The sequence below is a fragment of the Diaphorina citri genome, unplaced genomic scaffold (genome assembly GCF_000475195.1).
Source record: "Diaphorina citri unplaced genomic scaffold, Diaci psyllid genome assembly version 1.1 scaffold556, whole genome shotgun sequence".
Lineage (NCBI taxonomy): Eukaryota > Metazoa > Arthropoda > Insecta > Hemiptera > Psyllidae > Diaphorina > Diaphorina citri.
The window spans coordinates 57,280-83,500 of NW_007377990.1; the positions used below are offsets into that span (position 1 = coordinate 57,280).

At 36.4% G+C, this 26,221-nt stretch overlaps 1 protein-coding gene across 2 annotated transcripts in view; it reads right to left on the minus strand.

Moving 5' to 3' along the window:
• Positions 1 to 25,750, minus strand: part of LOC103510076 — a 29,717-nt gene extending 3,967 nt beyond the window's left edge. The window contains exon 1 of one of the 2 annotated variants that reach the window (XM_008474711.3): positions 25,267 to 25,750. In XM_008474711.3, the coding sequence (XP_008472933.2) occupies positions 25,267 to 25,386 (120 nt within the window). In that variant the 5' untranslated portion in view covers positions 25,387 to 25,750. The remainder of the gene's footprint in view (positions 1 to 25,266) is intronic. The other variant, XM_026824236.1, reaches the window with a different exon arrangement.
• Between the last annotated feature and the right edge of the window lie 471 nt (positions 25,751 to 26,221).

Here is a 26,221-nt window from a genome sequence, read left to right on the forward strand (position 1 = left end):
ATTCTTTGTATTTTTGCTATCATCTGAAGGAGTACACTACGTAGCTATAAGGACTTTGGTTAGGGACCAACTCTCATACTGTTATCTATTATCAGATAGGTGCTCCCAGGTGGTTCATAGTTCAAGGAAGTCATGGGATGACGATGCAGAATTCATGTCCTCACGACAGTCACTTTACTGATGGCAACTGTCATTGAACCCTTTCAGTCATCCGATGTAACACTCCAACTTGGGACAGTATGAACCCTCTACTGGAAATGTCAAGTATCATAAGAGTGTAGGAGCGTGCTATGAGCATGCTATGGATAGGATAGAACATGCTAGCATGTAGGATAGTGGTACCTACTTTTATAAAAGATGAGTAGAAGCATCTATGTATTTTCATTATTACCTGAAAACTACCGTGTTGGTACGTGCATATCTGTAACTCGAGAATGGCTTGGTTCTTTGTACATTTGCTATCAGCTGAAGGAGTACACTACGTACCTATAAGGACTTTGGTTAAGGACCAACTCTCATACTGTTATCTATTATCAGATAGGTGCTCCCAGGTGGTTCATAGTTCAAGGAAGTCATGGGATGACGATGCAGAATCCATGTCCTCACGACAGTCACTTTACTGATGGCAACTGTCATTGAACCCTTTCACTCATCCGATGTAACAATCCAACTTGGGACAGTATGAACCCTCTACTGGAAATGTCAAGTATCATAAGATTGTAGGAGCGTGCTATGAGCATGCTATGGATAGGATAGATGGATAGAACAAGCTAGCATGTAGGATAGTGTGAGACTCTTCATGTGTCGTCTTTATACCATAATGTTCAAAATTTCATATGAGTATAATGAAATTCGTTCATAATTTTGTTCATTCAAAAAATTATTAATATTTTTTTATTGATCAGGCAATTGCCAAAAGCTCATGAAGGCGATTTTCTTGGAAAATATACCAAATCGAATGTAGTAGGATAGTGTGAGACTCTTCATGTGTCGTCTTTATACCATACCTAATGTTCAAAATTTCATATTAGTATAATGAAATTCGTTCATAATTTTGTTCATTCAAAAAATGATTAATATTTTTTTATTGATCAGGCAATTGCCAAAAGCTCATGAAGGCGATTTTCTTGGAAAATATACCGAATCGGATGTAAACTTATAAACATATTTGCAGAGACACCTGGCTAATTATCAATGTAAAAGCATGAAAAAAGGTGACGATATCTCCAAGAAAATCATTGAATTCCAAGAAATTGAATCTATACCTACTCGTAAATAAAACTTATATACATATAATTTTATTCATGTATCGCTCTACTAAAATAATAGGTAACTTGTATCTAAATATGGGAACAAGAAGTGAAAATAGTGAATTCCTCAAGAAGTATGGATAGAGAGGTACAAAGAACCTAAGTACAAGATACTAGTACGTACCATTCAAAATCGAACCCGCTAGTAAGAAAAGGGAGCATGTTACCATTGTTAGGTACGAAAACATGAAACTTTCTAAACGAATCAACATAATGATGCATTGTTCTGTCGAGAAGTTTGCGAAGTGTTGGTACTAAAAGCTCGTTAAGAAAATCATTGAATTCCAAGAAATTGAATCTATACCTACTCGTAAATAAAACTTATCTACATAATTTTACTAAAATAATAGGTAACTTGTATCTAAATATGGGAACAAGAAGTGAAAACAGTGAATCCCTCAAGAAGTATGGATAGAGAGGTACAAAGAACCTAAGTACAAGATACCAGTACGTACCATTCAAAATCGAACCCGCTAGTAAGAAAAGGGAGCATGTTACCATTGTTAGGAACGAAAACATGAAACTTTCTAAACGAATCAACATAATGATGCATTGTTCTGTCGAGAAGTTTGCGAAGTGTTGGTACTAAAAGCTCGTGCACCAAGTGAACATCAGAAAGCTCTACTCACAAGAACCAGTTCCCATGATCCTGTCCAATCATAACACTTCATAAACAAAGAATTCAATGATGAGAACCTGATGGTCATTATCAGCAAATTAACACGGATAACGATTTGTAGAACAAGTTTTCGATAAGGAGTTGTTGGCCTGTTCTTTTGTTCTTGGAGAAATAGCTTTGCTGAGGGTAATGTTGAGCTTAGTAATAAAATAACAATTTACAGTTACGCATAGTCCTACAGAATTTACTGATAGTTTCTGATAATTTCTCATAATCTTAGTCCAAACATCCAGCGATTACTCTTACTCAGCCTCGTTAGAAGATTTGAGGGGCTGCTTTGAAATACAGCATTTGTGCAGGAAGGCTCGTTCCCACTTGTCGTGAGTTTCATCCGATTTTTTCCAAATGTCCTGTAGGCAATGTAGTTCAAATGAGTGTTCCCACTACACACGACACGATTTTTTTCCGAACGACATGACAAGTCGGAAAAACGTTCTCGGCCATAAGGAGCAGATTGAGACGGTTTTTGTGAACAACCCGTCAGTCGTCATAAACCTTACCTTTCTCAACAAAATCATAATGAGAACACAACATCAGTGAAAAACTCACTCTCTGATTGTAGTCAGGTTGAAGCTCATTAGTAAACATGTTGCTCCGTCAAACTTGAAGCATTCATTGAATACAAAAGATATTTAAATAACTTTCAAGCATTGTTATTTTCTCTCTCTTTTTTCCAAAGTACATATTATTTAAATTTCAGTCTGTACTATATTTGCGTCATTTCCTATTATTCCTAACGATATGTCATGTGAAAGTATTTCTGTACTTGGATAATACTGTAATTATGAACAAATCATGTGTTTGATCGAGGCAGATCAGCATGTAGGAGGAAGTTCATTACCAAACAATGGTATGGTCTGATTTAGATCTGACTGTGAGGACCAAGTTCACTCTGTCGACAGAAGGGAAGGTAATTGTGTAATTATGAACAGATCAGTTTGATCGAGGCAGATCAGCATGTAGGTGTAAGTTCATTATCAAACAATGGTATGGTCTGATTTAGATCTGACTGTGAGGACCAAGTTCACTCTGTCGACAGAAGGGAAGGTAATTTCTGTGAGGGTTAAAGTTCCTGCTTGTTTTGAACTTGGATTTAGGGGACATCGTAATCCATAATAAGAGGGTGGGTTAATTATGAACAATCATGTGTTTGATCGAGGCAGCTGAGCATGTAGGTGGAAGTTCATTACCAAACAATGGTATGGTCTGATTTAGATCTGACTGTGAGGACCAAGTTCACTCTGTCGACAGAAGGGAAGGTAATTATTACAATTGCTGAAAGTTTACTCAGCAAGACAGACAAGTGTAAACTTTTTTTCCAGCTAGAGATGGACTAGGTACTCTTATCTCCAACAAAACTCCATGTACATCTACAATTCTACATACTCGTACGTACATGTATGTACTTATAGCTACACTATTCCCTGAATTCCAGGTTCGATGAAAGACCCCGATGTTTTTTCCCCAGAAAAAACATACTATGTAGGTACATAGGTAGTATGATAGTACCTACAAAGTATGTACAATTGTACATAGTACCTACAAAGTATGTACCTAGTACCTACATAGGTACATAGTACCTACATAGTTTACCTACCCAATAGTTTCAATACTTGGTACCTACCTACATAACTGTTAAATTGTTGAAATTGAGTTGCCCGTTGACCTTTGTACTAGGTTTTAATATTTCTCCTTATTTAGTGTACTATCACATCGTCAAATTAATTCTTTGAAATTTATAACATTTGTGACTTAGTATACTGTGTCAATTGGCAACTCAATAGTTGAGCAGTTCGTCTAATAAAAGATTGATATATACCTATATATAGGTACTTTGAATAAAAACCCCATTTCTATTCTCGTGCTTGGGTGCTCTGTGTTTCCTATTTGGTACTCATTTTGAGACATTCAGTTGCTCTTCTTGTCTCAACCTATTCTGCTATTCATGTTCCTTATGTCAGCTTTGACTTCAGGATTAAACATCATTTTTCCACTTTCCCGGTTTCCATCAGCGAATCAGTGACACGGAGGTAGCGTTCTGGCGGAAAAACAAATTAGTGAAATCTTCTGGACCAGAATAATCAGAACGAACGGTACCTCACTTGCCTGAATGATAGCAAACCGTGATTTTCTACTGTTCTGCAATTTTTTATTCAGTTTGAAAAATGGTTTTGTCGAGAGTTTTTCTTTTTTTTTACTACTAATAGACTTAGTCAATAGTGATCGTAAGACCACACTTGGTTGCTATAATGAATGAATAGGCTTAGAACCGGTAGGTTTGTGATCTCTGAAAAAGAACTGTTGGATCGAATAGAGAAATAAAAGAACAAGTTGGGAGTGAATTGCCTATAGAGTAGGTAGGTTAGAGCTAAACTCTAAAATTTAAAGATAGATACTACAGGCCACGAGGAACAGGATCCATTAGATTCCAGACATTGTACAAGCAAACTCCAGAAAACATGGGATAAGCAGAGATAACACGAGCGTAACACCTGCCTGCAATACTAGCCTGACTTTGGAGGAAAATGCAGCAAAACAAACGGAAATTATCAAAATGCAAGGAGCGAGGCATTAAAAATGGCGGAAGAAGCAAAAGGAAAATGAGCCGGAAGATAACAGGAATGAGCAAAGATGAAAGTAGGTATACTCAATGGAGGAGAAGATGAAGAAGAAGGAGGAGGAGGAGAAGAAGGAGGACAAGAAGAATTTTAAATTTTAAGTAAACAAACTGAATATAGGCAAATAGGTATAGGTAGTAAGTATCTTAATATGTGGGTAGGTACTTGAAAACCTGAATCTTCCTGCATTATCCCTATTTTTAATGTGAGCTATAGGAAACCAAACAGGTAGGTATATAGTTTCCCAATTAAAAAGTTCTAAATATTATATTTAACGGGATGTACAACGAGAAATAGGTTTGTGGAATATGTTAGAGAGAGAGAGAGAGAGAGAGAGAGAGAGAGAGAGAGAGAGAGAGAGAGAGAGAGAGAGAGATCTGCGTTTTGTTCTGCATTATGTATACCTACCTACCTACCTAATTATTATTATTATTATTTTTTACGACTCATATTTAATTATACTCGTAATAAATAAAACTTACAATACTTCCCAAACAATACAACATGTTGAACATGTAAAAATAGGTACGAAATTCCTAAAATAGGACACATAATAATATTTAATTATGTTATTATTGCATCATATTCCCAAATAATTTTATTGCTTCTTTATTTCGAATAATAAAATGTCTTTACGTTCTACCACCAATCGTTAGAACGTTTTCCCGTTCTCCAATTGAAGGCAAAAAGTAATAAAACCAGAACTCATGAAGAATGAAATGACTGACGTAACACAAGATATGACATTGAGTTTAAAACAGGAATAAGGACAAAATTACTGACAAGTTTGTAATTATTATTCTCAACACCATAAGAAATTAATGATAGGATTATAAATACTCGTTACTCGTATAACCATAATTTATAGCTATAATATGTCTCCAAAGAAAGGAAGAACGAAGGAAAGAAAAGAAGAAGGGGGAAGGGGAAACAAGCTGGGCCCGTCCCTCTGGGAATTTTTTAGCCCGTAGTTTATTCGATCGTGGTTAAAGAAAATCAGTACCTATGTACCTACCTAATTTGTTTAATATTCAGTTTAATTGACCGTCTGAGATAGAAAGAGCTCCAGTTCATTTCAGGATAAAGCCTTGTGAGGACTAATGAGGAGCTGCTAGCAGGTTCATTCCCAGTAAAAAAGGCGAGCTGGAATAGATCCTAGCAAGTAGGACCTTTTAGTAAATGAAAAGGTTGCCCTCACATGTCCAAATATCAAATCAGGTTGAGAATGAAGAATGAAGTAGAAACCAAGTTTAAACATCATGCTCATTCAAACAGACTTGCTAATCTTGATATGGTTTGAGACCATCGAACCCTAGGTTATCTAGTTTATATCCACTCCTTGAGCACTCTCCTTGACCATGAACCCAGACACCTAGAGAAAATTCAACACAAACTTACGTAGAGCCCTAGAATGTTGGCGACTTTTCTTCCCACGGGTACCACTCAATACAGGAAAAACCAAAATCACTAGTTAACTAAACATTTTTTAGAAGAGAGAAAACATTTAGAACACTCATGGATACAAAATCATTTAGAACTGATAAAGAATTAGAAAAATTCGATTTAAAATTGGTTGGAAACAAAAGGATTAAAATCTTCAACAAGACCCTAGAAAAGTATTTAAAATTCGTTTAAAAAATCTGAGTAAAAATTAATAGAAATAAACCTAGGTGTAAAATAATTGAATTTATGATTTATTTATTTTTTAAATTATTTTTTTACACACATGACAGAACAACCTGGCACATCTCGGGATTATCACAGAACTAAACTGAAAATTCGAAAACGGGAAACATATTTTTTCTCTCGCTGAAGTATTTTTACTCACGGTGCACGATACCAGCTGACACAGAAGTAAAATTCTGCGTTCTGCCTGCGCTCAGCTGAGGTTTGTTGAACTTTTCGGTAGGTAAGTTGGTAAGTAACTCCAGACTACTCTGCAGACAAAAAGTTATCTCTCACTGTTCTGTCTACCCGCAAGAGGGCCACTGCACGGTGTAAACATTGCTTGAAGGGGCCGCTAGATGGCAGGAGAATCGAGGCGTGCTGTTTTATTACTTGCGTATTGCATACTCAGAAGTTTGAAGGCGGACATACAATATTAATCTCGTCGCTTTGCTGAGCTGTTGAATACCTTCTGGCTTGTTTATCGTTTTACACTTTATTGGCTGGCAAATTAAAGGTTGAATAAATTTGGTTCCTATACTAACCCAAAATCAATATTTTTTCAAGATTCAGGACAAAGTCAATTTGAAATCATTATTGTTTTCCTCAAGTCCCTAGGTGTAACAACATAAATAGCCCTTTTATCAGGAGAATCAGAGCCATGATCATTACCTACTTTGATTTCTATGATTTCTAAAAGTAAATTTCTTGGCGAAATAAAACAGTAATCAAGGCAATCTCCTAAAATTCTAAACAGTAAAGTTCTTTTAGTTATTGAAAAGTTCACAAAAACACGGGGCGAGTAAAACCCCCACAAAAAACATCAAGTTCCCAAGACCCACTGAATGACATGTGAACAAACAATGCCTGCAATATGTTGTACTTCTTTGGCACCACTTTCTTAGGGTTGCTTATTCCCATGAGATACCCTTGGCCTTGGTGTAAGGCATTCAGTAGTCTTTAATTAGGTTGTCAGATGCGGGGGTGGTAACCTTTCATTCAATAACAGTAATTTATGGGGTTTACTTGCCAACTAAATACAAGATACCTTAGTACCTACCTATGTATGTAAGTACCAATACCTTATCTAAAATAGGTACTAGTATGCAGTCACTAGTCATAGTATTAATTCTTATATTATAGGCATTACTTAATCTTGTACGCATCAGAAGTAACTTGTCTTGAATTACAATAACAAAAACTCGGCATTATGCAGATCCCATCTATCCTGGGTAGATCATGGAAGAGAAAGGGCCAAGTGTATTTTGGAGATAGGAATAAAGAGCGATTCATTTGAGGTATTGAGGAGGAGATGTCATCGAAAATGATCAAACGCGTACTTGATGACACCTCCTCAGGTTTATGAATGTTAGTACTTGTAGATGATCCCTAACACGTCATTCATGATGCTGACTTTGTTCGATTCTTATTCGCTTCTTTTTAATAAATACAAGTAGGTACGCCTCTTTCTCGTTTTTTTTTCTTCTTAAAAATATAATTTTGAAACTCAAGCTCAAGTTGACTTGATAAAATAACATAAACTGTTATGATGATGTTCAGAGCTCCAAGTACATCTGAACTTTTGCATACTCAGGTCAAGCCAGGTTGACCTGCAAACTCTCAAATATATTAGCAACGAGCTCTAAGCACTAATCCCAGCGAGCCATATCTCACGATTACGGACAGTTTTAAGATGAACTTTTTTCCACAAAAAGCTCGAACTTTTATGAAAGCACGAACGCTGGGAACATTTACAACATTTGATGACTATCTGTGGAGAAATATTTTATTAGCAACGAGCTCTAAGCACTAATCCCAGCGAGCCATATCTCACGATTACGGACAGTTTTAAGATGAACTTTTTTCCACAAAATATGTTTAAGTCACCCATCCATTTATTGGCCAAGATGTCGTAGCCAGGTTTAGATGAACCAGATCCGATGGTTGATTGTTATCACGTCATATTACAATTTCAACAAATCAATTATTACAACATTTCAATCTTGTAACATTATCTGATTTGTATTGGCGTTATTTTGATCGTTTCTCCTCACGACATCGATATGTTGACTGAAGATCGCTAAGCGTGGAATAGGTAAGTGGGTAATTTGTCCTGGTCTTTTGCTGAATAGAGAAATATTTATAAACTTATTAATGGTTGGTATGATATAAATGTTAGACCTGAATGGTTGACCCAGTTTGTTATCTAGATGCAGCATTGGTCTCATCTTCCGTTCATTATGGTGATGAAATGTTCGCCGGTTTTGTTCAAACGTCGGCTGAGTTACCGGGTCATCCACAAAAAGCTCGAACTTTTATGAAAGCACGAACGCTGGGAACATTTACAACATTTGATGACTATCTGTGGAGAAATATTTATAAACTTATTAATGGTTGGTATGATATAAATGTTAGACCTGAATGGTTGACCCAGTTTGTTATCTAGATGCAGCATTGGTCGCATCTTCCTTTCATTATGGTGATGAAATGTTCGCCGGTTTTGTTCAAACGTCGGCTGAGTATCCGGGTCAGAAATCGGTTCAAAGTTGTCTTCTTGGGTTTATTTATGATCCCCATGATTAAATCTTTTGCCAGAGGATTTAGGTATTCGGTATTCGATACAACTGAGTTGGGAACTTGGGACTTATTTCTGAAGTAGGTTATTGGTTGTCCTGGTTCAGGGAACCCAAATCAGGAATCAGATTACCTATGTTATGTACCTCTAGGAAATTTTGACGAAAGAGCTCACTATCCGTGGCGAGAATTTAAATTAATAATCATTTTGCTTTTCAATGAAGTCCTTCGCTATGATCCGGGTCCGAAATCGGTTCAAAGTTGTCTTCTTGGGTTTATTTATGATCCCCATGATTGGATCTTTTGCCAGAGGATTTAGGTATTCGATACAACTGAGTTGGGAACTTGGGACTTATTTCTGAATTAGGTTATTGGTTGTCCTGGTTCAGGGAACCCAACATCATCTAGGGTAGTAGATAGGCACATCGATCTGCGATAATCGTTTGCCAATCGATTGTTCTGTTAGGGTTGGTCAAGGTATATCTAATACAATCTACACTGTGCTCGATAGACGTGTATTTACAATAATTCTACATAGTGTAGATTTCAGAATTTGAATTTGTAGATTTACTTTTAGAGTGACATTTCAATAGATCCTTGATATTTTTCTCTATCTTCCCAAATTGAATCAGGATCCCATGAAATTGCAAAATATACGTACCTAATATCTAGGTACCTACATAAAAAGTGATTTCTACCAGGGACATCAGATATTATTGACTGTATGTTCCCCAACGAATTGCACTTCGATGATTATTCACTTAAAACTCTCAAGAGCAAGAATATCCATAAACTAAACTCTGCACCTATATCTGCCTAAGACACCTCTCTTCTCGCAAAGTCCACAAAAGAGCCTTGGATGCAACTACTACTGCTTCAGTGTAAATGTCACTGACAGGGGGGTTTTGGTTTTCTATCAGTCTTCGATTTTCAATCAAAGTTCCCAAGGTCTTTTGGTTCACGATGATTACAAAGTTTCGTAACTCCATATTCAGGTATGATTAGGTATTCAAAGTACAATAGTGTATTGCAGAACTTAGAACGAACTCTTGTGGGTGAACCAATACCAATAGCCAATCTGAGACAGAATTGATGGCTCAGAAATTAACTACGTTGATTTTTTCTTAATTTAATCTGGTAGTTTTAGGTAACTAAAGGATTACCTAATTTGCTTCAAGTTTAACATCCATTTAGTGATGTTTATTGATGATCTTCTTACGACGCGACGCTATTTTGTGATCCTACAAGATCTGGTTTGAGTAGTTGGTATCCTGTTAGGAAGAATATACAATACATAGAGACATGTTCTTTTACAGCCAAAAACATGGAATAGTACCATAAATGAGTCAAAATTATCTAACAGCAAATCTGCTTCATACGGTAATAGGTGGACATTCGAGATTTCATTATAATATAGATATCCATCAGCTAATAATATGAAATGATCTTGACGGAGATGCTCAATATGACCACTTATGTGCATTATGATGAAGGTTTTATGTCACTGGTGTCAGTCACCAAACAAGGTAGATACTAGGTTGGTAATAGGTACCCAAGCTAACAGTTTAACACATAACACATGCTCTCATGACGAGCCATAAATTTCAGAACCTCAAACTTGCAGAGAATAACTTGATGTGTATAGTTGGGTTTAGAAAAGTAATTTCTCCAAAACTAAATTTATTTTGAATGGGTACATTCAGGATACATTAGGTTTGTATTCTGAAGGAAGATACTTTCATTATGCTTATTTACTCGTGCGTTCAAATGTCAAATTGACCAAAATAGGACTGAAAGTAGTACCTAACTAGCAGAAAAGAAGATTCTTTGATAGTATGTAAGAAACTGGAACTGAGTCTACTACGTTTCGTCAAAGTTCGTGCAGTGATGTGCTTCGAATCCAATAGCAAATCAAGGAAAGAATTGCTACACGTTTTACATGAAGTAAAATCGTGAAATAAGCAAAAGGAAACACTTTTATAGCTACTTACCTGTACGTACTTACTTATTCTAAAGTAAAACAGTGTAATAATGAAATTATTTATCAATAGTAAATAATTGCTACCTGTAATAGGCAAAACCAATTAATAAAGTAAAGCATTGGTCTCATCTTCCGTTCATTATGGTGATGAAATGTTCGCCGGTTTTGTTCAAACGTCGGCTGAGTATCGGGGTCCGAAATCGGTTCAAAGTTGTCTTCTTGGGTTTATTTATGATCCCCATGATTGGATCTTTTGCCAAAGGATTTAGGTATTCGATACAACTGAGTTGGGAACTTGGGACTTATTTCTGAATTAGGTTATTGGTTGTCCTGGTTCAGGGAACCCAAATCAGGAATCAGGTTACCTATGTTATGTACCGCTAGGAAATTTTGACGAAAGAGCTCACTATCCGTGGCGAGAATTTAAATTAATAATCATTTTGCTTTTCAATGAAGTCCTTCGCTATGTAAATTCATTTTACTACAAGATGAATAGTATGACGTGCTGGTGCAAGGAGGTCTTTGGTATATGAACGACAGTAAAATACTCGTAATAGTCGTAATGCCAAAATGAAGGACATACTAGTATTCATATCTGAGATATGAGACAGTACTGTAATCTATTAAGACATTAATTAAAGCAATATTAATCCGTCAGAAGACTGCGGTACATAAAAATAAAATTATCCAAATAAGTGACCGACATTCCAAGGTTTTTAAGTAATAAAAATATGATAGTGAAATGAACCAACAGATAACCTCTAAAACTAGAAGCTCTAAACTGTTTATCACGTCAGTGTAAACCAAATATGAACGACAGTAAAATACTCGTAATAGTCGTAATGTCAAAATGAAGGACATACTAGTATTAATATCTGAGATATGAGACAGTATAATCTATTAAGACATTAATTAAAGTATTATTAATCCGTCATAAGACTGCGGTACATAAAAATTATCCAAATAAGTGACCGACATTCCAAGGTTTTAAAGTAATAAAAATATGATAGTGAAATGAACCAACAGATAACCTCTAAAACTAGAAGCTCTAAACTGTTTATCACGTCAGTGTAAACCACACAAAACATGTCGAAAAAATAATCGCAAGCACATTAGTTACCCACAACAATAGGTTCAGGCACACGGAGGTTTTGCAGTAAGTAGGTCCTTTCTCAGGAGGTTGAGAACTTTAATGACTATGAGAACTTTCAAGGCCGTTCAGAAGAAAGCAGGCAACAACATTCACCTACAAACAGTGAGAATTGCTTCTTCGATCCTGCTCCTTGACGAGGTATCCTGAAATATGTATAAGTATCACGTCCAGTCATGCTCAATAAATTTTTGATTATAAACAAGTTTGGCATGATGCGATGAAGTACAGATTTCGTTTTTAGAAAGGAGTAACAGTTATCTCCACTAATGTTGAAATTAAGGAGTAACAGACATCTCCACCAATATTGATAAATAATAGGTAGGTACTAGGTAACCATGTTAGGTAGGTACTAATAAAATTGTGTACAGGTATCACGTCCAGTCATGCTCAATAAATTTTTGATTATAAACAAGTTTGACATGATGCGATGAAGTACAGATTTCGTTTTTAGAAAGGAGTAACAGTTATCTCCACTAATGTTAAAATTAAGGAGTAACAGACATCTCCACCAATATTGATAAATAATAGGTAGGTACTAGGTAACCATGTTAGGTAGGTACTAATAAAATTTTCTGTGGACAAATGAATAATACCAATAAACTTACATTACACCCTTTACACATTTCTGGGGGATATCTGCTCCTGTGGGGTAGTTGTTCCTACTGTTTCTTACTTTGCTTAAACACTCAAGTTCTTTAGTTCTACATAGTTTCAAGTCGTAATTATTATAATAGTATGTACCTACCTATTTAATCAATTTTTGCGACTTTTCAAGTGCCTCCCTATGTAAGGTACATAGTTTCAAGTCGTAATTATTATAATAGTATGTACCTACCTATTTAATCAATTTTTGCGACTTTTCAAGTGCCTCCCTATGTAAGTTCAAATTAAGTAGCTAATTAAAAATGTAGATTCCCAGTGGCTTGAAGAGTCTGTAACATGATAAGATGAAGTACACACAGGCACTTCACAAGAGTATCTTGTAACTCGAATAGAAGCTTGGAGCTCATTATAGTACACCGAGGCCCAGGCAGATTGTACACAGAGGCTTGTCGAGTCCAAAATTATTACACAGAATGGGAAGTTCAGGCTCGGATGTGAAAGAGAAGGTTGTTGGATATGGCTATAAGTATATATACTGATATCTTGGTTATTCTTGATGGTTTCGACAATACCAATGAGGATTTTGCTTACACCAGAAGAACTGTTTTGTGGAACCAACCCTGGTAATAGTACGGTTGGTTCGTTAGTTGGATAAGTAACTGCTTAGAATATTATAGCAATACACAATCTAAACATTCAGCAGCAGTGCACCTCTAAGGGATTAACTTCCAAATTCTAGTTAAGTAAGTTCAGTTGGTAAGTTATCTTGGGCTGTATCAAATGTCTGTACATTTTAGCATGCATCTCGAGTGTCTGTATTTCCTGTTGAGTTAGACAATGTATTGGGACCATTTCTTGGCAAGTATACTACCTAGGTATCTAAGGAATACTTTTTGACCATTATCTATTCTACGGTATAGTCTGTTCTGTTTCTAAGGACCACAGAGTACAAACGAATAGCGTTAAAGTAGTGTTTTTAAAAAAATAAAGAAGGAATGAAATCCAAGAAGAGGACATTGTGTTAAAAATATCAAGGCATGGATTAATTGGATCAACAAACAACAGGAAGAAAATCATCTACACCCACAAATCAATGAAAAGATTCTCGATTCTTGAAGAACACCTTCCAATCACCTTGATTTCGTGTGTTGCGAATAAATCTCAATGGTCCCTTTGTTCAAGCATGAAATTTCATGACATGCGGTTTGCTTTGTATGACCTCTGGGAGTTTTGCTTGTTTGCCTCCGTGTTTGAGTGCTTTATGACTATTTTGCTTTGTAATTATGAACAAATCATGTGTTTGATCGAGGCAGATCAGCATGTAGGAGGAAGTTCATTACCAAACAATGGTATGGTCTGATTTAGTGATAGATTGAAGATTCTGTAACTTTGTGAAGGTCCATCTTGACTAGGTAGGTCCATCTTGACTAGGTATGTGTATTTCCGTAACGCTGAAGATGCCTTCACCGGCGAAACTAGTCCGTAAAATGAAAATGAAATAAAAAACCCAGAATATTTTTTAAAAATAGTGAAGAAGTATACGTTTGTCATTTCAACCTACCTGGTCTGATTTAGATCTGACTGTGAGGACCAAGTTCACTCTGTCGACAGAAGGGAAGGTAATTTCTGTGAGGGTTAAAGTTCCTGCTTGTTTTGAACTTGGATTTAGGGGACATCGTAATCCATAATAGGAGGGTGGGTAACCTTCAATTAGATTGTTTTAATTGAAGTTCTTGCAAATGGTGAGTTTGATAATGATGATCCAATTGCAAGGCCTCAATTCACTAGAAGAACCAGATTTTCAGGGAAATTGTTGGCCCATCTTCAGTGCAATAGTCCTAAATTAAAATGGACGCGGCACACAAGGGATCAGGAAGAGACCTTTACATGCATCTTGTATACCGTGCCAATGTTTTCTATCCTTTCATTAAGATTTAAGTTTTAGTTTAAAAGTAAATCGTTAACTCTCGTGAAGTCAGCGTCTTTCTATCTTGGTAGCTTATCAAAATCTTCTCCTAAGTCTAGAACCCTTACCATACAGTTTTCTTCTCAGAGCGCGGACAAGAAAGTTTTTACAGTCATTAAACATCTCATTGTACATCAGGTCGCTTTCTTCATTTCACAAGAAAAACGTACAATTTGGAACATTAATTCCTATTGCAACTCTTTCTAATATTCTATTAAATCGAATGACGTTCCGCATAGCAAAACGAAAACAGAGGAAATGGAACAGAGAGTCAAGACGTCTCATTTTTCCAGTTGACCGTCTGAGATAGAAAGAGCTCCAGTTCATTTCAGGATTTAAAGCCTTGTGAGGACTATTGAGGAGCTGCTAGCTGGTTCATTCCCAGCAAAAAAGGCGAGCTGAAATAGATCCTAGCAAGTAGGACCTTTTAGTAAATGAAAAGGTTGCCCTCTCATGTCCAAATACCAAATCAGGTTGAGAATGAAGTAGAAACCAAGTTTAAACATCATGCTCATTCCAACAGACTTGCTAATCTTGATATGGTTTGAGACCATCGAACCCTAGGTTACCTAGTTTATATCCACACCTTGAGCACTCTCCTTGACCATGAACCCAGACACCTAGAGAAAATTCGACACATCAAAGATGCCTATAATGATAACCAATGCCTATTACGTCGTATGCACCTGCAACAGTTTGGACACCAATGGTTACAAATATGTATCTAAAGGGGTGGGTAACATAAATGATAAATTAGTTGATGAAGAAATCAGGAGCAAAGAGTTCTGCAGGATCAGATATAAGCAAATCACCTTACCTAGGGGAAAAAAGAAGAAAAAATAAATGGATAATGTCAAACAACACAAAACAAAAACATCTACCAAAGAATGAGAAGTGTTCTTTGAGACAATATGACAAAAGAGAGCTGGAAAATCAGAAAGCTCAATCTTGACAATCTATTTGCCATGACAAGAGAATTTGCCGGAACTGATTAAGTTCTAAGCAATGATCTTGATGAAATCAATAGGTTATCTAACAACAACAGCCCAGTCCTTAATTAATCATGATTTAGCACTTTCTGATAAGGCAGTAGACAATCTATTTGCCATGACAAGAGAATTTGCCGGAACTGATTAAGTTCTAAACAATGATCTTGATGAAATCAATAGGTTATCTAACAACAACAGCCCAGTCCTTAATTAATCATGATTTAGCACTTTCTGATAAGGCAGTCAATATAAAAGCAATGAATCAACACTGTAGGTACAATATGGGAACAATACATCATGCCTATGCTCGTACACAGGAAAGGAACGGTACAAGACTACAATATCAATAGATACAAAGGATGAATAGTGTTAATAATATAGAGGATATCATTATACACATCAATTATTGCTAATAAATAAAAGATAATAACTTTCACTTATAACCACCGACATAATATCCAAACAAAGCAACTTCCAGGCAAACCTTTTTCGTCGTCTGAGGTAATTAGGATCAGAAAATATTGTAAAATCTCAGCTTGAAACCTGAATACTGTGATTTTTAATTTTAAATGATAAATAAAAATGTGTTAATTGTATTCACTTGCGATACTAAAAGAAATTTATTGAATTAGAGGGTGGGTAACCTTCAATTAGATTGTTTTAATTGAAGTTCTTGTAAATGGTGAGTTTGATTATGATGATCCAATTGCAAGGCCTCAATTCACTAGAAGAACCAGATTTTCAGAGAAATTGTTGGCATTTTAAAGCACTTTACCATACAGTGATCAGAAAATATTGTAAAATCTCAGCTTGAAACCTGAGGCCGTGGTTATGAACAGGGCTGAGATAGGCCATTCTGAGATGTTCTTGGCAAGTGGAAAATGATGTGGTATAAAAGAAATTTATTGAATTCTTGATGTCAGATAGTTTCCAAGGATTGCCCATTAGTCATGGTACCTACAGGCATTACCTATCAAGTCAGCCAATTTGAGAAGTACCCAGGTACATCACGAGGCATTAAATAAAATAAATAAATGATCCACAGAAACTCAATTATTGAGCATTTTTTGACTAAAATCAAAAATATTGTAGATAGGTAGGTACATCTAACAGGTCTCTCTAGCCTTCATTTGATGTGTTCATATCTTCACATAACAGTAGGTACATCTACATTCTTGTTATGTCATCATTTATTGTATTCTCTAAGATAAATAAAAATATGAAGATAATATTAGTTACCTAACATTGTTTATTTTTTGCACTTTACATTTCAATGCTAAATACTCGTATTAGTGTAGGTTGTGTGGTGTAGTATTTACAAGGATGTGTAAATTCCCTTATTCGGATTATCCAGGTCAGGTTTATCTTCATCTCAACAACTTCAAGAGACAAGTAGATATTACTATCAAGAATGTCAAGAGTATTAATATTTTGTCTTGATGAATGTTATTCCATAAATGTCGTAGGCACCTTCAAGTACACTGTCAAAATGGTGGTGAATGGCAATTGTTTTCGTTTTGACAGTAGCTATGATTTGTTTGTCTTGTACTGAATTAGGTAGGTCGGCTACCAGACAGATTAGCGTGAAGGTTGTTACTATTGTGCTGGTCATCATCAAGGGGACAGTATTGTAGGCTCATGTTCATGTGTCTCATGTTCATTTACTCATCACTTGTAATGTTTATTTATTTATTTTTTAAAGTATCAACGGGGGGGTGAATGGCAATTATTGTTTTCGTTTTGACAGTAGCTATGATTTGTTTATCTTGTACTGAATTAGGTAGGTCGGCTACCAGACAGATTAGCGTGAAGGTTGCTGGTCATCATCAAGGGGACAATATTGTAGGCTCATGTTCATGTGTCTCATGTTCATTTACTCATCACTTGTAATGTTTATTTATTTATTTTTTAAAGTATCAACGGGGGCTACCCATTTTTTACAATATTCCCTAATTTCTTAACAATATGTTCTTCGATACTCCATGGGATGTCGATGTGCGTATCCTCTCTGGCTCTCTCAGATAGGTATAGGTTTTAGGAAAGCTTTTATTTACTTTTTTAAACTTTCAAGGGTCTAGCACCTAGACTCTAGGTATTTTGAAATGCTTCAGCTCCTTTTTACTCTTGTCAAGTTTTGTTACTGCTTTTGACTGCTTTGTAGATTTTGATCAGTACCTAGAGGTCATAGAGGTGGTTCCAGTTCTTATAATTTGTTTACAATGATACAATGTTTACATGCTTTGCAGATCTAGAGAGCTGTCTTTTATCATTGTACCTATTTATACTGTCATGCATAGAGTTATACATAAATATGTGTGATTATTGCGTGGTCGAATTTGAAGGCTAAATTGTCTGGATATCCATAGGATTTTCTTATGCCCAGTTAATCCAATTATATCGCCATTCTGCCCAGTAATTTGAACAAGTACCTGGAAAGTACGTAGGTTACATAAACCAGCGGCAGTCATCCTCATCCTAACTATTAATAGTTTTCTTAATCATTGCGGTATAGCTACAGTCTAGCTGCTACCGCAATTGGGGAAAACTGTCGCAAATTGTAGCAATACGACTGACAACCAGTGAACCAAAGAAACTTTTCAATCTAGAACATAAAATAATGTTTCTATCGGTTGTTTCTTTATATTTTTCTTACTTAGGTACTTGGTAGGTACTTTTATATTTATTTCAGCAAGGTAGGTCTACGTTTTCTAGGTAGGTAACTAGGTACCTGATAATGGTAATCGCCATTTAATATTTTATTGTAGAACGCATTATAGTCGACACGTCCTTGATTTTGGGTTTTCTACTGGTGTAGTAATGACGATTTCTTTGTGATTTTCCACGTAAAGACTCTAATTACCTGATCTAAATCATAGATTATTTTTGCCAATTCTATTTTGTCCATATTGATTACACATTATTTATTATAATCCACTAATCATTGCGGTATAGCCACAGTCTACCTGCTACCGCAATTGGGGAAAACTGTTGCAAATTGTAGCAATACCACTGACAACCAGTGAACCAAAGAAACTTTTCAATCTAGAACATAAAATAATGTTTTTATCGGTTTTTTCTTTATATTTTTCTTACTTAGCTACTTGGTAGGTACTTTTATATTTATTTCAGCAAGGTAGGTCTACGTTATCTAGGTAGGTAACTAGGTACCTGATAATGGTAATCGCCATTTAAAATCAATTTGACAAAAGACTCCTCAGAAGACTCTAATTACCTGATCTAAATCATAGATTATTTTTGCCAATTCTATTTTGTCCATATTGATTACACATTATTTATTATAATCCACAATGATTACTCTGGTTGACAATACCTATGTATAGAATATGGATTATTGAGATAAGATAACCATGGTGGCTATGAACCACATGGAATTCGTAGACTAGATCCAATAGACAACCTACTCCTCAATAACACCTCCAGTCCAAGTGACCAGTGGATCGCGGAAAATGTCAACTCAATTTGTTGACCCGACCACACGATCTGGCGTAGGGCCGTATCCAGGATTTTGTCAAAGGGGAGGGGCCCGAAGGTTCAAATATTGATGTACCAGGTAAGTAATTTTGTCCCAAGTTAATTTCATATTTTTGTTCTACGTTAATTCAAGTCTGATACATATTGACAAGTTTTCTTACAAAAGGAGGGTTTATTGGTTATTGCCGTCAGTATAGCCTCTTTCAATTTGCTCTCATAGGTTTCTGGATTATTCTTATAATGCACACGTTCTCCTCTAAATTTGGTTGCTGGTTATCGCGACTGCCCCTTCATCACTTCACATATTCCATTTTGGTACAAGCTGTGCTCTCTAGGGGGGAAAAAAGACAACTCAAAACGTCCTAAATATTAGGAATCTGTCAGAGGAGCATACAAACTCCTTCTCAGACCCTGGGCATATGGGACTATAAAACAAATGTCCTAAATTTAATAATTTGCGTATGACGAGGTCCCTTGATCCCTTCATCATTCCACAGCTGCACCACTGGAATTCCCAGAGCCTGTCGAAAAAAAAAAAAAAAAAAAAAAAAAAAACAAAAACAAAAAACTATAAAAGAAATGTCCTAAATTTAATATTATTTTTGGGTATGACGAGGTCCCTTGATCCCTTCATCATTCCACAGCTGCACCACTGGAATTCCCAGAGCCTGTCCATAAAAAAACAAGCGAACACTAAATTAAATTATTCACGTCCATAATAAAAAGAAATTAAAACCTCTTGTTTGCACCAATTAAAAGCGCTTGCAAATGTCCTAAATTTAATATTTTGGGTATGACGAGGTCCCTTGATCCTTTCATCATTCCACAGCTGCACCACTGGAATTCCCAGAGCCTGTCCATAAAAAACAAGCGAACACTAAATTAAATTATTCACGTCCATAATAAAAAGAAATTAAAACCTCTTGTTTGCACCAATTAAAAGCGCTTGTAATGGGTGTGAGCTTCGTCTAGGTCGCTATAACATAGAACCTCTCATACTTATAGCTACAATGTAGGAAGACAATTACTCAGCGTAGGCAGACAGGAGACATTGAATTGATCTTAATTTTAATTCCTGCCAGAGAGAGAGAGAGAGAGAGAGAGAGAGAGAGAGAGAGAGAGAGAGAGAGAGAGAGAGAGAGAGAGAGAGAGAGAAGAAAGGAGAGAGATATTAATTGTTTTAAGCAGATATGCACAGACCTTCATTAGTAAAGTCTACTAAATGGGAATGTCATCTTGGAACTTTTAAAATCACTTTTAAACAACATGGAAAAATAGTTCACTGAACCTCTACTACCGCTAGCCTGTAATAAGGCCAAAGTAGACTTGAATAGACGTAAGTGGATAATTTCTCTTTGTGAACTCCAGGATTTACGACTTTTTGAACAAACTCATTTCTATACAAATTTCTCCATGCCAGGGGCTGTTCACAGCCTAACCGGGCTTCGGGGATAATTCTAAGAATAGGCCCCTCCATGTCACAACTTCAGATAAGAGCGTCAGGTCATTTTCTAGTTTTAGAAAATTAGGTACACGTATTTTATTTTCTTTTTTGGGAATATCGAGCCCCTTTGGGGTCTAGGGCCCCTAGGACTCTGGGTCCGGGACAAATGGGCCCGAATGGACCCCCCTGTGAACGGCCCTGTCTGTATCCTCCATGACATGAAGTCCATGAAGATTGGGGAGATGAACGCTTATCCTTTCAAGACATCCTGGTAATCCTGGGCACAGAAGGTGAGGTGCTCTATTGTTTTCTTCACACACTATTTCACATTCGTCACAGAACACTTCCGTAGTCCGAAAAGAGTAAATAAACCTGTCGGTGATGCGTGAAAATCGGTGCCGACCGACCGACCTAATCTGTATCTAGCGATCTACTAATCATAGAATCAAAGAACGGAAATACAGTATATACTGTACCTACCTACCTAATTGTTGCCAAAATCAACAAAATCTGACTATTCTTTGTTTCAGATTCCAAAAATTATGAAGAATTGGTGTGAAAACATAGATTCCATGTCGATCTTCCTTTTCTAATCAGTTTATAACTTTCAGGTACCTACCTACCTATCAAAGGAATTTGAACATTTCTTTGTAATGCTATTTGAACATTGCGGTTAAACTGTAGGTATGACGCGACGTAGGTACGTTCGGATGTTTGCGATAAACATACTGACTCTATTGACGATTCAAAAGAAGTCTGTTGCAGTTTTTCCAGGCATTTGGCCACGATTTTACAACCAAGATACTCGTACGAGTACCTATATTATCCTTCATCAGTTTATAACTTTCAGGTACCTACCTACCTACCTATCAAAGGAATTTGAACATTTCTTTGTGATGCTATTTGAACACTGCGGTTAAACTATATATGACGCGACGTACGTTTCGGATGTTTGCGATAAACATACTGACTCTATTGAAGATTCAAAAGAAGTCTGTTGCAGTTTTTCCAGGCATTTGGCCACGATTTTACAACCAAGATACTCGTACGAGTACCTATATTATCCTTCAAGTTCAGTTTATCGAGTCAGTTCACCGTTTTGTGTAGAGTCATAGAGTGTCATTCATAAGTTCATAACAACAAGATTGTGTATTCTTGACAGCTCATTCAGTTGAATTGACCATCGCTCACGTATACGCTTTACCTTGTTGTACACCGGACATGAGTTGGAACCAAATAGAGTAAACTGAGTAAAATAATAGAGTAAAGTGACTTAAAGGAATAGAGTTTACTCTATCATTGTCATGCAGGACAGCAAAGTTTATTGGTTGTGTTCAAGACCATTATGTTCTTTGCAACTGGTTATGTCCTGTGCAAGACATAACAATTCCATTATGTTACGAGTCCAGATAACTTTGTGCATGATTTGTCAGGTGCCTGCCTTCAGAGTCAATGCAATTTATTGAGTCAGGTTGTGTTCAAGACCATTATGTTCTTTGCAACTGGTTATGTTCTGTGCAAGACATAACAATTCCATTATGTTACGAGTCCAGATAACTTTGTGCATGATTTGTCAGGTGCCTGCCTTCAGAGTCAATGCACTTTGGCGAATCAATGCAAAGTACGGTTCCTTACTTTCTATATGAGATTGGCAAATGGGTATGGCACCTTACACATAGGGTGCGGTGTTGGAAGGATTGTGTGGGTTCAAAATCCCTTGGACGTTCAAAAACAATATCCGGCCTCCTTCCAAGTTCTTTTATGCACAACGTACGGTTGTTTAATTTCTAAAGTAAGTACATATATAGAAAGTAATGATCTGTTTGCAGTACTTACTATAGACACAGTAACGGTCTCTAGTATTGTAGACATTTCCTCATTTTCAATAGATTAAATGGATCAAAGTAGGTGGAAATTTATAAGACTCTATTCATAATGACGCCTTAATTAAACTGAAAAAAAAGAAGAAGAAGAAAAAAAAATAAAAATGAAATCTCAGAATAAAAGGTAAGCGTGACAAATAATAAACAAAACCAAACAAAAAGTTAGACTTAGGCTAAACAAATAAAGATTAATATAAAAAGACCATAATGTTTTCTCCTCTTTTGAAAAAAAAAAAAAAAAAAAAAAAAAAAAAAAAACTGCAAAAAAAAAAAGGCAAATGGGTATGGCACCTTACACATAGGGTGCGGTGTTGGAAGGATTGTGTGGGTTCAAAATCCCTTGGACGTTCAAAAACAATATATGATTTTATTTTTTAATGAAGATATTATTCATTTTCCAATCAGGGCAATCTCAGCGTACTATCGTATCCTTCAGAGGGGAAAGAAACTCAATATTGAGCAGCTTCCCCCCCCCCTTTTTGAGCAGTTAAGAATCTTTAAGCAAGCCTGTGCTTAATCGGTGGAGAAATGGGGAAAAATGTTGTCTTACCATCATTTACTGCCTAATGATCCTCATTAACTCTTTGTGTTTTGTGAATCTCTCTCTCTCTCTCTCTCTCTCTCTCTCTCTCTCTCTCTCTCTCTCTCTCTTTCTCTCTCTACACCGCTATGTGGTTAATAAATAGATTAGCCAGTAGTCATAATGGCCAGTAGAACAGATTGGCTGACGAGGCACATAATATGGCCTACCTACTACCTACTCACGTATTAGGTACCTAGATCTATCTACCTGTAATACCTACCTATCTGAGAGTTCTGCGGACAGCGGACAGGTCAAACCATCATTAGCTTTCAAATTTGATGACTTTCTTTGGAAATTTAATGACTATTTACAGCCTATTATAAAGGGGAAATATTTACACACAAAACACGATTAAGGCGATTTGTGAGGTTCGTAACCAAGCTATCAGCGAGCCTATAATCAACGAAAAATATGAAAGTTCGTTCATTTCTAATAAGATGTTTGGAAGTTTTGAATGTTTGGATGATATCAGCAGGTGAATGTTGTCTTTGTGTTTTGGATCAACGGGAGTCCAGTAAGTTTTAGAAGTTCATAAAAACTGTGTTTCTATTTGAAAACAATAATAAGTACGGTACCTTTAGTTCAGACTATAGTGAACTGAAGAAAGCCCCTACTAAAAAAGAGAAGAGCTGGTCAAAATTTAAGAGAAATTTCATCAAAATCACAACACCCAATCGTTCAGAAGTTTCGGTGAAACAAGGAAACATGGGAGGAAGGCCCCGACAACGCTTTCGAGGGCCCGTCCTGTTTCGTCACTTAAAATAAGGATTTTTTTTTTTTTCAAGATGTTAGATTAGGGGAAACTGCAAAGACCAGCCTGATTATTGGTTAAAAGATTATTATTATTTTTTTTTTTTTTGAAGATGATGTTTGATAGAGGGTATAACGACCTAGGTCTTATCGTCCCGAGATCTAAGAAAAAAGGAGGTCAGGACAGGAGGGAAAGAAATACCTTTTATTGGACCTTTTAATTTTATACGAGCTTCTCAAATTATGTCAGAAAATTTCGACAAATCACCAGATAACTTTTCAGATAACCCCTTTGTTTCGTGGAAAGCAGTCAGGATGGCAGGACGCTTTTCTTGTCTCAAAGAGAAATTTTTAACCCATTCCGTACATGGGTATCATATGTGATAGACACCTATGTGTCCTCTGGGTACCTGGGTATCAAATATGATAGACAGTGATTCGGATTCAATGAAGACTATGACAGATGATGCCCCTGATGAGAGTATCGTGAGTGACGATTCAGGCATATACGAAACTAATACTCCAGAGTTGGAGTCGGGTGAAACCCCTTTGGATTCGGCATGTGACGGTTACGTGCGTGTGAGCGTGCCAGACGCTCTGAAACAACCCGTGCTTTACGGGCCCTTATTTCACACACCAGAATTCTTTGGTTATTTGTATTTTATATTTCTCAGACATTGCTTATTGTTGTTAATGTATAAAATTTTCAGCTCTCCCAAGAAGTTAGTCAATGTAAAGTGCGGCAAGATATTCAGTTCGATGAAGTTGGTTCAGTCTATCCCTATTTCATATCTGTGTCCAAACCATTAACTTGCCAAGCTATTTTCCTGTATTTAATTGAGCACTTTTGTTCCACAGGTTTCAAGTGGGTTAATTACCTCAGAGTTTTCTTGTGGCCAATATTCAGCTTTCGAATTTTCATTGATTGTAAATAGTTTTGCTTTGGTGCTCACTCAACTTTTGTACACTTTCTGACTTTGTAAGCTTTGATTTTGGATTATGGCTCAATGCTTACTCGACTTTTTGATTGTATACTATTTTTACACTTTTTGATGTATTTAAGCCTTAGAGGGCTCTATTCCGGTGGGGAATGTCGCGAAAGTCGCGATGTAAACACGAGAGTGTTTGTCATTCTCTAGTTAAGAGTTAATGGTTGCTAGGGAGTGCTTAATTATCGACGATAGGTAAGTACATCAGTTGGGCTAGATTTACTCGTACAGGTATGTATACGTTGAAGATGAGGTGCACATCCGCACATTAATGTTACCTCATGATAGGTAAGTACATCAGTTGGGCTAGATTTACTCGTACAGGTATGTATACGTTGAAGATGAGGTGCACATCCGCACATTAATGTTCTGATTTTGGAATCATTCCATTTGGATCTAACTTACTAGTCATCACTGCACCTTACGAGAGCAGATTTCTCGCAGCAATCAAATCTTTCAACATTACACGTTGGAAAAGCAGTCAGGCGACATTTAATAACGCGTAATCGCTTGAAAACATAGTCTCTAAAAAGTCGAGCGACTTCGCTTCCAATCTGCAACGGTCTTTATAAAACATCCTCTCTTACCTTTAGTGGAACGGGGGGTGGTTGTGGATACTGAGGGGGCATTTGTGGTGTGTATGCCGTCACACATCGGGTTCCATTAGTGTAGGTGAATAGAGGAGGCCGTCTCAGCTTGGATGTCATGGTGGAAATAACTCAACTAAATTAGGCACACAACTTGACACTCAAAAAATCACAAGCAAAAAATTGAAAAGTAAAAACACCGATCAAAAATGAGGGAAATTTAAATGAAGACTTGTTATAATCTTATGTTATAGGCGTAAATCATGATAAAAAAGCTTTATAATATAAATCAGAAATTTTATTCTTGTGTAGGTATCCAAGCACCTTGTTAGAAAGGTAACAAAACGCTTAATAAAAATAAAATCAAATTCTCAAATTTAAAAAAGCTTGAAAATAGGTCGCGAAAACTCGAAAAAAGTCAAAATACATATGAACTCAATTGGAAACCTTGTCGAAAAATTAATAAATCTCGATCAAAAGAATAAGAAACCAAATTGGAGAAGTGCCTGTGATAAGGCGAGATAACAGACTGGCTAGAAACAGATGAGGAGAGATTGGCACAGAGGTAAGGTTCCCACCTGAGCTGAGAGTTCTCCTACTTTGGCACTACATTGGCATTCCAGCAAGATACTGGCATCCTGGCTGCAGAACACTTGATATCAACAATACCAGCATAGATGAACAAGTAAGCTCAAGGTACTAGCTCAAGCTTATGGTACTAGCTCAAGCCTATGGTACTAGTAAGGTTTAGAAATAATAAAGACTGGTACCAGCATAGATGAACAAGTAACAGAGTCTAGCTCAAGCTTATGGTACTAGCTCAAGCCTATGGTACTAGTAAGGTTTAGAAATTAATAAAGACTGAGATGATTCTAGATAGGCACTATGTACCTAGTAAGGATTGGAACTGATGTTTCTAGATATGTAGTGAGGATCTAGAAATTCTAGAACCAAA